The sequence below is a fragment of the Sus scrofa genome, chromosome 5 (genome assembly GCF_054392235.1).
Source record: "Sus scrofa isolate SSC_HxYL_T2T_F1_AM1 chromosome 5, Sscrofa_HxYL_maternal_Yorkshire_Landrace_v2.0, whole genome shotgun sequence".
Taxonomy (NCBI): Eukaryota; Metazoa; Chordata; class Mammalia; order Artiodactyla; family Suidae; genus Sus; species Sus scrofa.
Genome location: NC_139387.1, coordinates 54,159,216 through 54,177,024, shown reverse-complemented (window position 1 = coordinate 54,177,024; position 17,809 = coordinate 54,159,216). Strand labels below are relative to the sequence as shown.

Below are 17,809 nucleotides of genomic sequence, written 5' to 3'. Positions count from 1 at the left end.
GTGGCATGTAGAGGTTCCCAGGCAAGGGGTCATATACTCCAGCATATGACACAGCCACAGCAATGCCAGATCCTTAACCCACTGAGCGAGGCCAGGGATCAAAACCACAACCTCATGGCTCCTAGTCTGATTTGTTTCTGCTGCACCACAACGGGAACTCCCTGAGGTGACATTCTTAAGCCTATAAGTGATTTCAGTAACATCAGATGGCAAGAAATTAAGAATCAATTTAAACAAATGCTATCATGTATCCCAAAGTACCTATGTATCAGTCTTTATGCTCAAAATGAACCATTTCAATTTACTGTACTTACTCCTGATTTTCTTCTGCCACTTCATCTCATTGTAGAGATCCTCTGTTTGATGGAAAAAGTCATTCACTTTACTTCCTTGTTCATCCCTTTCTGTGGTATTGAACACACGACACTTGGATTCTCGCGTGAGGTATTCACATATATTGGGGACAGGAAACACTATTTGTTCCATGGTCCTATCATGCCGAACAATCTGAAAACACGAATTTGCGTTTGTTTCAGGCTCTGGACAGTCTCAGACTATTTTCTGTTCTAGCATGAGTTTATTATTGATATTTCATGAATTCAGTTATGAAAAATTATGCCAACTTAAAGTATCTGACATAGTCCTTTACTGTATGACTTTACATTTTCCTCTTTAAATGAGAGAGATTAACCGCCCATTGTGTCATCAATATTACACTGTGTTATAAATAATAAAACCCCAAATCTTTAGTCTTTCTGCATTAGCGTTAAACTCTGGCCACCCATTTTTATTTTTGTGAAGCACATCAGAGAACTAAGGGAGTCTTAACTGGCAAGTGATTGGCTATATAACCTTAAGCAAAGCACTTGGTATATTTATATCTTGCTCTTAGCCTGTTCTTCCTAAAAAGGGTTGTTGGGGAACAAATGACATACTCAACATGATGTGCCCTGAGTCCTACAGAGAAAAATGCTTTATGTCATTAAAACGTTTTCCTATTCATGGCAAATCATATTTTTTTGTAGGTATAATATCCATTCAAGCATATACCCAGATGTGAATATTCATTATTTTGAACTTCTGTTATTTAGTATTTGAAATAGTTTAATCCCTTTAGGCAAAAACCAAATCAAACCATGGTAAACATTTTCATACAGCTTCCCTATGTCACAAGGGTTTGAATAGACTAAGTCTCAAATTCATATTATATACTCTACCTAGCGTTCAGTAATGAATCAAGATTGATTTAGGCCAAAGGAATCATTCATTTTCCTTTGATACTAACTGGTATAGTGATGAGCACATGGCCTAGTTCTGGAAAGTGAGGCATAAGGAAAAATACCCTGGAGTTGGGAGGTGCTCCCAGGAAACATTTTGCTTCCTGAAAAGACACAGAGCCTCAGGAGGCAAATAATATTACAACAAAAAATCAAATACATGGAGTCCCCATTATGGCTCAGCAGTAACAAATCAGACTAGTACCCATGAGGATATGGGTTCAATCCCTGGCCCTGCTCAGTGGATTAAGGATCTGGCATTACATGAGCTATGGTGTAGGCTGGCAGCTTCAGCTCTGACTCCACCCCTAGCTTGGGAACTTCCATATGCTGCAGGTGCAGCCCTAAAAAGAAAAAAAGAAAATCAAATACACAACACAAAATCTCTTCTTTGCCTGTACCCTTTTCCTTTCTACTTAGAACAAAAGGTGGTCTTGATGCTTGAAAGTCTGGCAGCCATTTTGCAACCATGAGGTGAGGTATCACCAGCATAGCAAGGAAGACCTAGCAGAAAAGATGGAAAATGTGTTTGAAGACATCACTGAGTCATTGAATCAATTATAAAACTACTGGTATCCCCGGACTTCCCATTCTGGGAAGATAATCAAATATTTTGATTGAGGGATAATCAAATATTTCGATTGTTTAAAAAACCTGTCAGGCTGGTATTCTGTTACTTGTAACTGAAACTATCCTAAATGCAAACTATATGCTGGAATACTGTCATAAAACAAAGAAGATAAAATTTGTAGTGACAAAAATTCATGATCATAGGTTTAAAAAAAATAAATTGTACAAAAGAAGAACTGGATCAATTTGGTATGGGAAGCAACTATGTGAGGAAAAATGGTTTACTTGATCCAACAATGTCAAACATTTAAAAATATCTCATGGAGTTCCCATCGTGGCATGGTGGTTAAAGAATCCGACTAGGAACCATGAGGTTGTGGGTTCGGTCCCTGGCTTTGCTCAGTGGGTTAAGGACCTGGTGTTGTGGTGAGCTGTGGTTTAGGTCACAGACGTGGCTCGAATCCCGCGTTGCTGTGGCTCTGGCATAGGTTGGCAGCTACAGCGTCAATTAGACCCCTAGCCTGGGAATCTCCATATGCCACGGGGAGCAGCCCTAGAAAAGACAAAAAGATAAAAACTAAAAAAATTTAAAAAAAAATCTCAGAGTGCATTTAAGAAATAATGTCTTGGAGTTCCTGATGTGGTTCAAAGGGTTAAGAACCTGACATAATATCCATGAGGAAGCAGCTTCAATCCCAGGCTTTGCTTAGTGGGTTAAGGATCTGGTGTTGCCACAAGCTGTGGTGCAGGTCACAGATGGCAGTTGGATCTGATGTTGCTGTGGCTGTGGCGTTGGCTCCAGTTGCAGCTTCTATTTGATCCCTAGCCTGGGAACTTCCACATGTCACAGGTATGGCTATAAAAAGGAAAAAAAAAAAAAAAAGAAATAATGTCTTGATTACTGTACGTCAAGGCTTCAGCCCCTTTATGACATTATGTTTGATCCTGGTGGTTCCATTTTTAAGGGGGCATTTAGAGACTGCAGAGATTACTGAAAGAGATGGGAATGTGTTAACCTTAAAAAGTCAAAAATTGATTCTTTTTCAATACATGTATTCAACAAATGCTTATTTAGCCCTTAGGTGATGATCCCTGTGAAATTCAAAGTGAAAAACCAACTCGAACCCCAATCTATAAGAGCTTGTAGTTTAGTAATCACAATGGTTCTTCAAATGTTAGAGTTATCCTGTTGACAGTGAAGCAAATATTCTAAACAGTGGGTAAACATTAAAGTGGGCTAGAGTACATTATTTATCAAAAAATAACTTTTGGGAAGTTCCCCTTGTGGCTCAGTGGTTAACGAATCTGACTAGGAACCATGAGGTTGCAGGTTCCAGCCCTGGCCTTGCTCAGTGGGTTAAGGATCTGGCGTTGCCATGAGCTGTGGTGTAGGTTGCAGACTCGGCTTGGATCCTGCGTTGCTGTGGCTCTGGTGTAGGCTGGTGGCTACGGCTCTGATTCGACCCCTAGCCTGGGAACCTCCATATGCCGTGGGAGCGGCCCTAGAAAAGGCAGGAAAAAAAAAAGACAAAAAAAAATAGTAATAACTTTTGGGAGTTGCTATTGTGGCACAGCAGAAACGAATCCAACTGGTATCCATAACGATGCAAATTCAATCCCTAGCCTCGATTGGTGGATCAGGGATTTGGCACTGCTGTGAACTGTGGTATGGGTTGCAGACGCAGCTCAGATCCTGCGTTACTGTGGCTGTGGTGTAGGCCAGCAGCTGTAGCTCCAATAGGAACCCTAGCCTGGGAACTGGAAACTTCCATATGCTGCAGGTGCAGCCCTAAAAAGAAGAAAAAAAACAACCAAACTTTCTATTTATTAGAGTCATTCCAAATCAGATGTTTCCTCCTGAAGTAGTGAAATCACTATCACAGCAAGAATTTAAACCATTTTCTGCTTTAAACTATAAAGCAATTCCTCCTTGGATAGGTGAGAAGACCTGATAACCCACAAGGTCCTTCCTATTTCCCAGGGTCTTTGAGTCTGTAACATGTAGACAAACTATTATTTTCAACAATATTCATTATTTTGGTTATGTTCCAAGCACAGACATTCTTTGTCTCATATTGTCCTCCATCATGCTCCATCACAAGTGTTCAGTTTGGGAATTAAAAAGATAATCAAGACCAGCCTCCGCCTCAAGTAGAGGACCAGTGACACAGAAGAAGCTATCACTATTCCAACATGACATATGAAACCAACAGAATGATCATAGTGCTATGGCAGCACAGCAGCATAAAATTAATGAGTGGCTAAAGGAAGGAGGGGAGTCCTCTCTGAATAGGTCATAAGAGCTGGTCTTTGAATGAGCATCAGGATTGGTCAACGTGAAGAGCTGAGATCATCAGCCCAGACCACTCCTTTCAACCCTGAACTTGTATATCCAACTTCATGCATTCATCAAAGTCACCTCAAATTCAACTTATCCAAGAATCAACACATGATCTTCTCCTACATTTTAATTGCCAAAGCAAGGATCCTCCTGCTAACACTGATTTCTATCTGTTTGTTCAACCCAGGAGCCCAGGGGGCAGCATTTCCCTCACCTTAACATGTGTGATCAAATACCAAGCATCAAGCCCTGTGCATATGTATGTGTGTATGTATAAATATATGTGTGTCTATTTTCTCCAATCTATTCATCTTCAATACCACCATCTCACTCTTTTCTTTCTTTCTTTCTTTCTTTTTTTTTTTTTTTTGCTTTTTAGGGCCTCACCTGAGGCATATGTAAGTTCCCAGGCCAGGGGTCGAGTTGGAGCTACAGCTGCTGTTCTACACCACAGCCACAGCCACAGCAGATCTGAACTGCATCTGCAACCTACACCATAGCTCACGGCAACACCAGATCCTCGACCCACTTAGCGAGGCCTGGGATTGAACCTGCGTCCTCATGGATACTAGTCAGATTCATTTCCACTACACCCACTATGGTAACTCCTCTTTTCTATCTTCTCATCCCATCTTCCTGCATACCTTGCCCTGTTCTCCTTTCCAATCCTTTCTCCACACAACTTGAATAATCTTTTGAAAAGAGCCAGCCCTCTCTTATATGCTTTCACCTTCCCTTCATTTAATTCTACCTAAAATCTGATGGCCAAACTTTAGTAGAGAGAAGCTTGTATTCAATCTTCAATGTAGACTTCATGGCAACCTTCTCTGTGAAATCGATGCTGATATTCCCCACGCACAGTTAATCACTATTTTCTCCACATTTCCTTGGCTTTTGTTTAGATACAATTATTACACTTCTGTATGTATATGTCACTGATAGCAAGTAAAGGCTCAGTAAACATTTACAGAATGTAAGTATTTAGAGCTACACCTCTCCTCACTGCTGGGAACCAATAAAAGTCAAGTTTCAACAACAGCTTCCATTTCTTACACACAAGTATTAACCCAACCACGACCTCTGGCTTACCTGTTATCCTACCTGCCCATTCTGCCTACCATTCCTGATATTTTTTTTAATTTAAAAAAAATTCTTTAATGATTTTTATTTTTTCGATTATAGTTGGTTTACAGTAATCTGTCGATTTTCTACTGTACAGCAAAGTGACCCAGTCTCACACACACACACACACACACACACACACACACACACATTCTTTGTCTCATATTATCCTCCATCACAAGTGACTAGAAATAGTTCCCAGTGCTATGCAGCAGAATCTCATTGCTTATCCATTCCAAACGCAATAGTGTCATTTTCTATACTAATCATTAGCTCTGAACTTTGACTTCTGGGACCTTCCTCAGAATCTTCGTGGCTTGATGATCTATTTGTATCAATTTCTCTGGCCTCTGGATTTTTCCAGCTTCCTGGTTCCTAAGCACCTGATATGGTGAGCAATGTTTTGGCTGCTGGTCTGGCTCACGGGTTGCCCTAGGTCAAACCTTCCCCTCGAAGCTATTAGTCTTTATCAATGTGAGCAAGGAATCCATTTGGGACCCAAGGTGATAATGCTCATTACTGCAAAGGTTTAGTAATAGTAAACAATAAGGTAGAGTGATTATCCATCCTGAGAGTTCATGGCAGTGATGCCATCATGCACTCTGCTGAAAACTAAGAAATATCTGCCAAAGTGAATGAATGAGTGAATGTAAATTACGAGTGACAGGCGTCAACTGCTCTACTCACTTCTGCCTGATTAGCTCTGCCAACTAGTGTCAAAACGATGCCGTAGCTAGTAAATGACAGCCAGATGGGTCTCACAACACATAATGATTAAGGCCATGTAGACACACACCTCCTGAACTGCCGCCGGCCCTTAAATAAGGTCTCATTGATGGGTGGTGGGGCTCAATTGCTATAGAGTGAAATGGAAACTGTTGAACCATTCCAAGTTCATGCTACTGATATGACAATTTTAGTAATGCCTTCTGTTTCTCCTACTCTTCTGAATACTTTCTTATACAGAGACCTCTATTTTAATAAGCCTTCCATAGTTTTTAGAAAGAAACCATTTCTTGAATGATAGCATCTATAATAATCCCTTTTTTACTCAATAGTCTATAATAACCTATACAGGAAAAGAATCTGAAAAAGAATGAGTATATGTATATGTAAAACTGAGTCACTTTGTTGTATACCTGAAACTAACACAACATTGTAAATCAACTATATTTCAACGATTAAAAAAATAAACAAGTGACAAGGATATACTGGATAGCACAGGGAATTAGTGCCATTATCATGTAATAGCTTTAAATGGAGTATAATCTATACAAATACTGAATCACCATGATGTGCACCTGAAACTAACATAACATTGTAAATAAACGATGCTTCAATTTTTAAAAAATCCTATCTCTAAAATATCACCGCTTGGCAATGACTGATCTTTCAGGATCAAACAAAACAAAAACAAAAACAGTTTTCTCCTTGCAAAAGAGAATGCAGATACAGTTCTGGTCAAAAAATACAGGCAACTTTAAAATATGTACACATCCATTTCTTGTAGATCTCTCCCATCTCTCCCTAAAAGTTGTTTTACTATCAACTTTTCCAGGTTATATCACTCGATTCTGCTTCATTGTGCTAAGAAACAATTACGAAAATAGTTTGAAAGGAAAGTAAACATCTTTTCACAGTTGGTCCCTTTTAAGAAATAACAGATCGTTACCTCGATTTGCGCAGTGTGGTTGGCATAATGCTTTAAGGCTTCATCTCCATCATCTGGATCAGATCCTGGTTTAAGCATCTGCTGTAACAGTTTGTTGTGGCGGGCCAACTAGAAGGGAAAAGAAGGGAAAAAACCTTAGGGCTTTTTTTCTCCTTTCCTGGGGACAAACTCTGAAATTACTTTCTCCACTTGGATGCAAAGCTTCACGGTTCTGGGGTTAATGGCAATTAATTCCAATTCTGGAAATCCTGTCTATTTGAAAGGTATAAGCAGTGAAATCACCAGAGCAATCTCACGTTTTTATTTGGCAATATACATTTTTAGCATGAGAAGACTGTGTCATTCATTCAATTACTATTTGTTAATTAAATATGTATCTTTAATAAATGTATAATTGTGGCAGCAAGAAGATACAAAATTGATATTCCTTATATTAAATTTGGATTACATGGACATATAAAATAATCTGATGAACCCTGTGATAGTTCAGTGGGTAGTGGTATCAATACAAGTGGCAGCTTCCTATACACACATAAATGGGTATTGATATTTCTTGCAGCATCTACTCAAAGCTCTACAATTAGCAGTTTGTACTAAAGTCCTGTGCTTCTGCATATCCATATGTAAAAACGAATGCTTTATGAGTATAGATCTGTTTTATTGTAACTGAAAGTGACCATTTAAAACAAAAATTTCACCATAAATTATCTTAAATCGCTACTGATACAAGTAATCTTTCTCTCATTTGCATGTCTATGGCATTTGTCTGCAAGTTCTCTCATTTTGTATATGATGAATATACACTGCCTTCAGTTACCTCTTTTATGGTTGTCTTGAACTATCTCCTAACCTTTATAAGGTCTTTAACCTTTCAGATTTTCTATTAAGCCTCAAGTTCCCTGAGAGCTTCTAGTAACAAAGACTCTGCCATGTGATTCTTTTACTCCCAGAACATTTCTGTCTCTTACTCTCTGTCAGGCACTATCCTAAATACTTAAGTACACAATCTCCTTTGATCCTAGTAAGAAATCCTGGGGGGTGTACTCTGATCATCCTCATTTTACAGATAGGGAAAATGAGACACAAAGCATTTAAGGGACTTGTCTGTGATAATGTAGCTTTCTAGCTAATAATAGAAACAGTATTGAACTCAAGCAGTATCGGTCCAGAGTCAATACTCAACAATAAAGAGTAATAATAAAATTTTGTATTATTCATGAAATGTTCTATAAATTGTAAGTATAAAGAATAGAGAAAACTTTTAAACAATAATTCAGAACCCATAAAACTAAATAAACATGATCCTTGTTAGTGATAATTTGGTTAACTATTCATTCCATTGATGTTGCTTTTCGTATTTGAAACTATTATTTTAGAACTAGCTTTCAGGGATATTTATAAATCACTCAAGAAAGCCATTTCCTGTTTTATATCTACATTTTATTTTTGACTCGAATGTGAATTATACAGATTTTCACCACACAACACAGTCATAAAACTTGTTGTGACTTGTAGGTGTTTCTAAAAATCTAAATGAGTTTCAAAGGGTAAAACTATTATAACCATGTAGGCATGTTAGCATATGTTTTAAGATATGGCCAGCTCTTAAAGGTAAAACTGGCCTGATTTGTTTAGAGATTGGATCTCCGGTATGAGGAGATAAGGATAATTCCAAGACTATTGACCTGAACACTGAAAGTTTAGAAATGTCACTTATGGAAAAATGCAGGAAGGAGCATATTTAGGAGTTGAGTATCAGGGCTTTGGTTTTGGATACATGAGGCTTTTCACATCATCTAAAAGGAAGTGGTATGCAGACTGTTGATAACATCTGTCAGGAATTTCTGAGCAGAGGTCGGGGTTGGAGCTATACATTCAGGAGTCATCAGTATATGCCTGATACGGAAGATCATGAACCTTAATCGGATCCCTTAAAGCAAGGTGAGACAGAGACTGTGGTTTTGCTGGGTGAGGTCAACAACACACAAAAAAAGAGAAAGGTGGAATTTAAGAGTATGCAAGGGAGTTCTCCTGTGGCAAAGCAGGTTAAGGATCTGGCGTTGTCACTGCAGTGGCTTGGATCACTGCTGTAGTATGGGTTCAATCTGGCCTGGGAACTTTCACTTATCTTTGAGGAAAAAAAAAAAAAAAAGAATCTTCACAAGGACTGTATATGGGACCATGGAATCCAACATGACAAAGGAAGGAAATGAAGCCAGGAGGGAAGATGAAAGGGTGATAGGCTAGACGAATTGTAGCTTCTAATGTGGATTTAAAAGTGGAATTTGGTGCTAGAAGGAAGTGCTTGTTAGGAAGGGCTAGTCGGAGTGAGATGCTTGGTATGAGCTTCCTGAGGGTGCTGGGAACAGTGATTAGTAAAAATCAAGTGTCAGGAGAGTTTGTCATCTAAGCCAATTTATCATCTCACTGCTTCTCACACCTCCCCCACCACCCTGTCCCGGTCACCATCTTCTCGTATCTGGGGATCTGCAAATAGACTTGTAGTCTCCCAGCTCCTCTTGTCTCCAGAGTCCCTGCGTTATCCTTTTCATCAGGTCCTGCCTCTTTTCTGCCCCATGCCCTCTGGCAGCTGCCGTCTCATTTACAGTCAGAGCCCAGTCTTCACCATGGCCAAGATAGTCCGCAGAATCTGGCCCCAAGCCCCTTCTGGACTCCCGTCCTGCTGCCCTTCCCACCAGCCACACTGGGCTCTGGGCTGTTCCTTCGATCTGAGAAGCACCTTCCCGTCACAGGGCTTTTGCAGTTGCAGTTCCCTTTGCCCGGATTCTCTTCCTCCAGATCCCCGCCCTCTTGCTCCCTTGCCTCCTTCAGGGCTCCTTTCAAACACTGTCTTATCAATAATCTTTTCTTTTCTTTTTTTGCCTTTTCTTATCTTTTTCTTTTTTTATTATTCAAATGAATTTATCACATCTGTAGTTGTATAATGATCATAACAATCTGATTTCACAGGGTTTCCATCCCACAGCCTAAGCACATCCGCCCACCCCCCAAATTGTCTCCTCCAGAGACTCTAAGTTTTTCAATGTCTATGAGTCAGCATCTGTTCTGCAAAGAAGTTCAGTCTGTCCTTTTTTCAGATTCCACATGCCAGTGAAAGCATTTGATGTTGGTGTCTCATTGTATGGCTGACTTCGCTTAGCATGATAATTTCTAGGTCCATCCGTGTTGCTAAAAATGCTGGTATTTCGTTCTTTTTCAATAATCTTTTAAGGACCTACTCACCCACCTCCCCCAACACATTTAGCCGCATTTCCTGCTTTATTTTCCTCCATGACGATACCATGGCGATACTATGGTCTGACCCAGCGTATGTTGTAACTGATCTACTAGTTATCTCCCCTTAAAGAAACTAAGTGTATGCTCTTAGAAAACACAGGCGTTCGTCTGTTTTGTTCACTGCTGTACTTCCAAGGCTTAGAACAGTGTCTGATACACAGTAGATGCTCAATACATATTTGTTTAATCTACTGAACATGAGCCTTTTAATCATAAATAATGGATAGTTTCCCAAGGTGAGACATTAATTTGAATAATTTTTAAATAAGTTTATTTATTAAAAAGATTTTATATTTTTCTTCAAGTGTAGTTAATTTACAATGTTGTGTTAGTTTCAAGTGTAAAACAAAGGATTCATAATATAAATATGTTCTTTTTCAGATTCTTTTCCATTATGGGTTATGACAAAGTTTGTTTTCTATATTCATAAGTTCATTTCTGTTTTCTAAATAAATTCATTTGTTAAAAAAAGCTTTTACTTCTTTATAGTCACTTTATAGTGTCAAACTGCTAAAATCATTTTAAGAAATCAATAATGCTATTTTATGTAATATAATTAATAGTACAAATCTGTACCTGCTTAAAAGAAATATAGTGGGGACACTTTCTTTTCTTTTTTTTTTTTTTTAGTAGGGCCTTTTTCCTTTCTTTAGTCTTAATGAATGATGCTACATTTGTCTTGTTTGATTACAAATAAGGGGTACTCTAATAGGCACTTTACAAAATGCCTAAGCTTCCCTTCAAATGTTCAAACATTTAAAACAATATTTTCATTCATGATTATATAAGTATTCTATACATATCTTGGAAATTCTGAAATATATATTTAAAAAAATACAAAATAGAAGTGATTGAATCATTTTTTAGATTCTTGGTAACTGATGGCTTTTCCTGACTAAAGTCGCCTGGTTTGTTTTCCCTTGTTTTGTGTTCAGATAGTACCCTGTACATATCTAGTTGGTATAACTTCTCATATTATATCTTCATAAATAGTATTTTTCTTCAATAGGCTGTAACATCCTTGATGAAAAGTGCCTGCTCTTACTCACCTCTACATTCTCAGAGCCCAAAACAGAATTTAGAACATCCACAGACAAAAATAAATATTGGTTGAATCAATCAAAGAAAGGGTTAGGTAATGACATTCGCTATACATTTAAGTGAGCAAGCCCTCATAAATCTCAGTAAAGTACCCCTCTGTTTTCTCCTTGATGAAGAGAGAAAGGCTAAAGAAATCTGATCAGAGGACAACAGAATTTCCAGTGTTTGCAGAAATAAAATATTTTAACTTTTTGTATCATAGTTATTTATATACTTATATGTCCTTTGCTAGATCACAAGCTATTTGGAAAGGAAAAGACTAGACATTCAATAAGTGTTGAATTGAGCTCTTCATGAAGCAAGGATAGCATTCCTATTAAATGGACAAAATACAAAAGAAGTAAAGAGTATCTCAGGGATTCTGAAATGTGTGAAAATGACTGATATCAATATAGAGCTCTTTTGGTCCAAATTTACAGCTTGCTAAAAGCACAGTACAAATTCTCAGAGACCAATTAACATACGCCCAATAGATTTTTAAAGAAATATTTAGTTCCCTATTTATGCAATTCTATTAAAAACATCAATGTAGAATGGTCACACTGCCCACCAGAAACAACAGGCTCTTCACTCTAGCCACACTTTGTCTGCTGTACCTGCCATGTACCTTTTCAGATGACATAAAGAAAGGACAACAACCCCAGCATCCAAGGATGCAACGACATCATTTAGTAGTATGTGCCTTGGAAACCAAAGGTGAAAACACTTGCTAAGTTTCTGGACAAGTATAGCACATCTGTCAAGAGCCATCACAGTGAGAAATCTAATTTAGGTCCTAATGAAAAACCAGAAAACAGTTAATTAAGATAATCAAGGAAAGCCATATCACGATATCCAACTTTACTTGACAGGACTCTCACTATAGTATTCAGCTGATCAGATGTCATGGCATAACACAGTCTGGGAAACCAACCAACAATCAATATTCGTAATAGTGAAAGCCTGAGCATGGGCAACAGCACTGAATGCTAAAAGGGATGATGTCATAGGTGGGAAATCTCTGGGCTCTAGAAATACTTGTAACCCACAACAGTCTTAGTGAGGCAAAATAGTAGCAATTGTCTTATAATGTGATGTGGATATGGGATTACATTTCTCATACCTGCCTAGTAAGCGATGCCAAAATTATTTTACCAATAAAGAATTCTTATTCGTCCATTATTACAGAGAAACTAGCCCGGAGGTAATTTCTCATCTATCATAACAGCAAAGTTTTAAAACAAAATGCAAGGTAATTTGTGGGCAGATAAATGTATATTATATATGTACAAAGTACAAGGTAATTCATAGGCATAATATATATTATTATTATATATATAAAATATATACATAATATACATATAAATATTATGTACACATATATTTTAGTGAGGAAGGGCTCTAAAGCTTTGGTGACGGGTTAGCCTTATAAAAGAATCAAGACATCTCCCATAGCAAAAGACTGCCAGGAAGAGCTAGAGATTCTTTTATTGCCTGTTGAAAAGAAAAATGAAAAGAATGTGCCTTATTGTTAATTATGACATATGTGAAATTTAAATACATATAGAACACTGGCTACAAACAAAAATATGTATAATGTATATATACATGCTTGTAAGTATAAACCTTATACATAAACACATATAACAGCAGGGTCTTTGGCTAACACTGGCAGTTTTTAAAATCCAAGATTGAGGTATAAAGATGACAGACTTGGGCTTTTCATTTTTAGCAGCATCCCTTATTAAACCATTTCACATCTGTCTTCTTTTCATCAGGACTGCAGTGTTCATTTCAGTTTGGATCCAAGAAAAAAAAAAATCAAACAATTGCACTTGAATGTTATTCAACAATAATTATTCTTTGGCACTTCTCATCTGTGAACTTTTTCATGTGAGCTCCACTTTTATTAATTGGTAAAACTGACATAGCTACTAGCTTTCCAAAGATCACAAAGTGAGCTAGAGTCTGAAGTCAGCATAATTGCCTTATCTGCTTAGGTTTGGTATACTGCTTTTATACCGAACATTCTTCTTGTTTGAAGCAGAGGAAAATCAGCAGAAGAGGGTATACACTAAGGTTTTGCCTATTCTAACATGCTTAAAATACACAAGTCCTGTATTTTCAAAATGTCTATTTCTCCACAATTTGGTGATTCTGTTCTTGCGCAAAGCACAGAAATACCATAGGATTAGAGACAAGTAAGACATTTCCTTCTTTTAGGCAACCTACTTTCTAGCTGGAGGAATTAAAATTAAAAGAGGGAAAATAAGGGCAGAAGTAGAAGCAATCCCATCTGGTTGGTGATACTAGGAAAGGAATCACGTAAGAGATACATTTGATAAAGGTTTTAAAGAATAGATACAATGTCCACAGGTAGAAAGGGGAAGGAGAGGATGGCATGAGGAAGCTGTCTATGTAGAGAGTAGTAATCTGCATGCACCAAGTCAGGGAGGATGGGTAGCAGAAGACAGGACTAGAATATGGAGCCACATTAAACAGCCATGTGAGGAGTCTGCATAGAGAACACAACTGTGGGTTGAACTGTGTCCACCAAAAAGATACATTCACATTCTAAGGTCTTTGCAGGTATAATGAAATTAAGATGAGGTCATATTGGATACAGTGGGTCCCACTCAATGGCAGGTGTCCTTATAAGAGGGAAATCTGGACACCCCCCCACACACACACACAACACACACACACACAGAGGGAGAATGCCATCTGAGAACAGGAGAGATAGGAGTGATACAAGCCAAGGAAAACCAAGGACTGCCACGAGAAACTAAGACGAGGCATGGAGGGATCCTACCCTAGAACCTTCAGAGAGATCCTGGCCCTGCCAACTCTTTGATTTAAGATTTCCAGCCCCCAGAACTCTGAGAGCATGAAAGCCTACTGTTTTCAGCTTTCAAGTTTGTGGTAATTTGTCATAGCAGCCTGGGGAAGCTGTCTTAGTCCGTTCAGGCTGCTGTAACAAAAAATACCATAGACTGGCTTATAACCAGAAACTTATTTCTCACATTTCTGGAGGCTGGGAAGTTCAAAATCAAGGCACTGGCAGTTTCCACATCTAAGGAGACCTCACTTCCTCACAGTTGGGTGTCTTTTCATTATAACCTCTTTGGTGGAAAGGGCAAGGGATCTCCCTTGGGCTCCCACCATCAGGACCTAATCACCTCCCAAAGGCCCCCCCCCCAACACGATCACAATAGGTTATTAGGACTCAACGTATAAATCTGGGGAGGGGATTCAAACATTCAATCTACAGCAAAAGCTAATGCAAATACAAGCCATAAAGGAATTTTTCTCTTTGCTGTAGCAAGACAAACTGAAATCCTTACCTCTTCTTTTTCCTTCTATTAGAAAACGAATGGGGGGTTAGAGAGAATCCATATCAGAAAGGTGCCATCTGTCCAGAGCTACTCTCAGGACTATGACATCTTTTATAAAGAAAACAGAGCAGAATTCCCATTGTGGTGCAGTGGTAACGAACCCGACTAGTATCCGTGAGGGTGTAGGTTCGATCCCTGGCCTTGCTCAGTGGGTTAGGACCTGGCATTGCTATGAGCTGTGGCGTAGGTCGTAGATGTGGCTTGGATCCCGAGCTGCTGCGGCTGTGGCGTGGGCAGCTGTAGCTCTGACTGGACCCCTAGCCTGGGAACCTCCATATGCCACGGCTCTAAAAAGCTATATAAATAAATAAATAAATAAGACCAAAGAGGAAAGAACTTTTCTTCTAGCATATGGAGATCAGGATTATTCTATTAGGAGTAGAGTCAGGGATGGACTGGGAGTTAGGGACTGGCATGTGCACACTGTGGTACATGGAATAATTGGCCAGTGGAGACCTGCTGTAAAGCACAGGGAACTCCGCCCAGTGTTCTGTGATTATCTACATGGGAAAAGAAGCTGAAAAAGAACGGATGTGTGTATATGTGTAACTGAACCACCTGGTTGTACAGCAGAAATGATCACAACATTGTAAGTCCACTATACTTCAATAAAACTTTAAAAAAGAAGGAGGAGGAGGAGGAGGAGGAGAAGAAAAGGTTTTCTCACATGAGGCAGTTCAGTCATGTGGTGTGGTCTCCGAAAATAGTTACCTTAACAGGAGGTGTTTGCACTAAGACAAACTTTAGAGAATCAGCTTCAGGCCCTCTGGGTAGACAGGAGCACTTCCCACCTCGGGCTGCAGAAAACCCTCATTAATACTCAGCTCATGTCTGAGGTTAAGGAGTGAAGGGGTCCTTGCCCAAGGAGGAAATGGTGGCTTTTCCCAAAGGAGGGAGGTGACAAAATTAGAGAGTTGGGGGAGGGGTCAGGTGAGGAGGAGAGGAAGTGGGGCGTGTATCACAGATGGGCTTTGGGAAGCAGAGGAAAGTAGTGATTCGCCACCAAACAGTGTCATGGAATGGATTATTTGGGAAAAGTAACAAATCTGTCTTTTTTAAACTTTTTCTTAACTTTTTAAGTTAATTCTTGTTCTTTTTTCTCTTTCTCAAACTTCCCTGTTCCTCAGTCAAACACCGTTGTCCATATGATCTGGAGGAGAATTTGGATTGTAACCAGAATGAGAGAGAAAAAAGGCAATATTCATTTTAGTGCATTTCCAATTAGGCTCTTGAGAATGTACAGAGAAAGCCTCCCCCCAAATCATACAAATGAACTTGTATACAAGATATAATATACAAGATATAGAAAACAACCTTATAGTTACCAAAGGGAAAGGGCAGGGAGGAATAAATTAGGATTTAGGGATTAACCTATACACACTACTATATATAAAATAGGTAACCAACAAGAACCTACTGTATATAGCACAGGGAATTCTACTCAATAGTTCACAATAATCTATAAGGGAAAAGAAACAAAAAAAAAAATGTGTGTATAATTAAATCACTTTGCCATACACCTCAAACTAACATAACGTTGTACATCTAGTATACTTCAATACAAACAAATAAATATTTTTTAAAAAGAAAGTATGACCAAGCAGAAAGCTGGCCATAGACAGGAGAGAGAATAGAGGGAGAGTTTCCTCCTGAGAAATATGGTTTGGTGCCCTTGGAAAGAGGTGGAGCAGACATCTGAGCACCTTGCCAGGCAGCTGTGGAGGATTCCAGGACCACCAGCCCACAGGACCCCAGACCCAAAGGAAAGCATGAGATTGCAAGATTGTTTTCCCTTAACCCTGCCACACACACACAACCACAGGGAAGGAAGGACTAGTCTCTCTGCTCCTGCTGCAGAACTGAAGGAGAGACCCTGGAAAGTCAGTATTACCCTACTTTAGAGCATCGTTATCCAAGGAGTTCAAAAAACATAGCTTATACTTATCTCATAACTGAAAAAAAATCTTTATGGTTCTTAGTGATCAGTTTATTATTTCCATTGTACAATGGTGGCCAAACTAAGATAAAAATACATGCAAAATGACAAGACATTTGCCAATTTTTTTTAAACTCCTCATTTCCAGATGGTCTAGACTCCCACTCATTAGAAAATCAGCAGGGTCTGTCTGAAATTATAGTAATATCGATACAAGATCTTTAGTAATTATATAAATAAATTTTTGATCGTTTAACCCTTGAAGCAGGGCAAAGGTGGGGGGAAGGCCAGAAACAATGTTTTCTTTGTACTAAGGTTTTGATGTAAAGCATAACGAATTGTTATGATGAAGAATCTAGCTTTTCTACTGACTGCTGATATTCATCCTAATATCAAGGCTCTTAAAACGTGGTCCTGGGCCAGTGGCATCAGCATCACCTGAGAACTTGTTAGAAATGCAAATTCTTAGGGCCACCTAACTTTCAGAGTCAGAAATTCCCCAGGAGATGGGGGGGGGGGTGGTGAGGGTTGGGCAGTCACCTTTTAACCGGACCTCTAGGTGATTTCAATCCTGCTAACAGTGAAAAGCCCTATCCTTAATACATTTCATCATTAGGACCAGTTTATATTCTTTTTTTTTGGCCGCACCTATAGCATGTGGAAGTTCCCAGGCCAGGGACTGAACCCACGCCACAACAGTAACCAGAGCCACAACAGTGACAAGGCTAGATCCTTAATCTGCTGAGCCACCAGGGAACTCCATGTTATTTTCTGGACAGAAAAATCCACCTTTTTGTAATCTAATACTAAACATAAAAGAAGTAACTGTTTTAAAAAGGACTTTTTTCCCTTTAAAAGCCTTTAAGAAAAATGTAAGCATTTAAGTACTTTTAATAACAGAAGTTTACTGCATAAGTTTCTCAAAACTAATTAAAATTGGGATCAGACATCAGATATATAAAAAGTATTCCATTTAATTTAATTAAAAAAATGGTCACTTATCACTCATAGCTTCCAATTTCGGAGCTTACTTTGCTCTTTTAAAAAGATTTCTGGGAGTTCCCTTCATGGCTCAGCAGTTAATGAACCCAACTAGGATGCATGAGGTTGCAGGTTCAA

General features: G+C 38.8%; 1 protein-coding gene across 2 annotated transcripts in view; it reads right to left on the bottom strand.

Annotated features, from left to right (window-relative positions):
• Positions 1–17,809, bottom strand: part of ITPR2 (inositol 1,4,5-trisphosphate receptor type 2) — a 529,852-nt gene that overhangs the window by 104,536 nt on the left and 407,507 nt on the right. For both annotated transcript variants that reach the window (XM_021092919.2, XM_084956514.1), the window contains 2 exons: positions 6,983–7,090; positions 315–507 (listed from right to left, as the gene is read on the bottom strand). In XM_021092919.2, the coding sequence (XP_020948578.2) occupies positions 315–507; positions 6,983–7,090 (301 nt within the window). The remainder of the gene's footprint in view (positions 1–314; positions 508–6,982; positions 7,091–17,809) is intronic.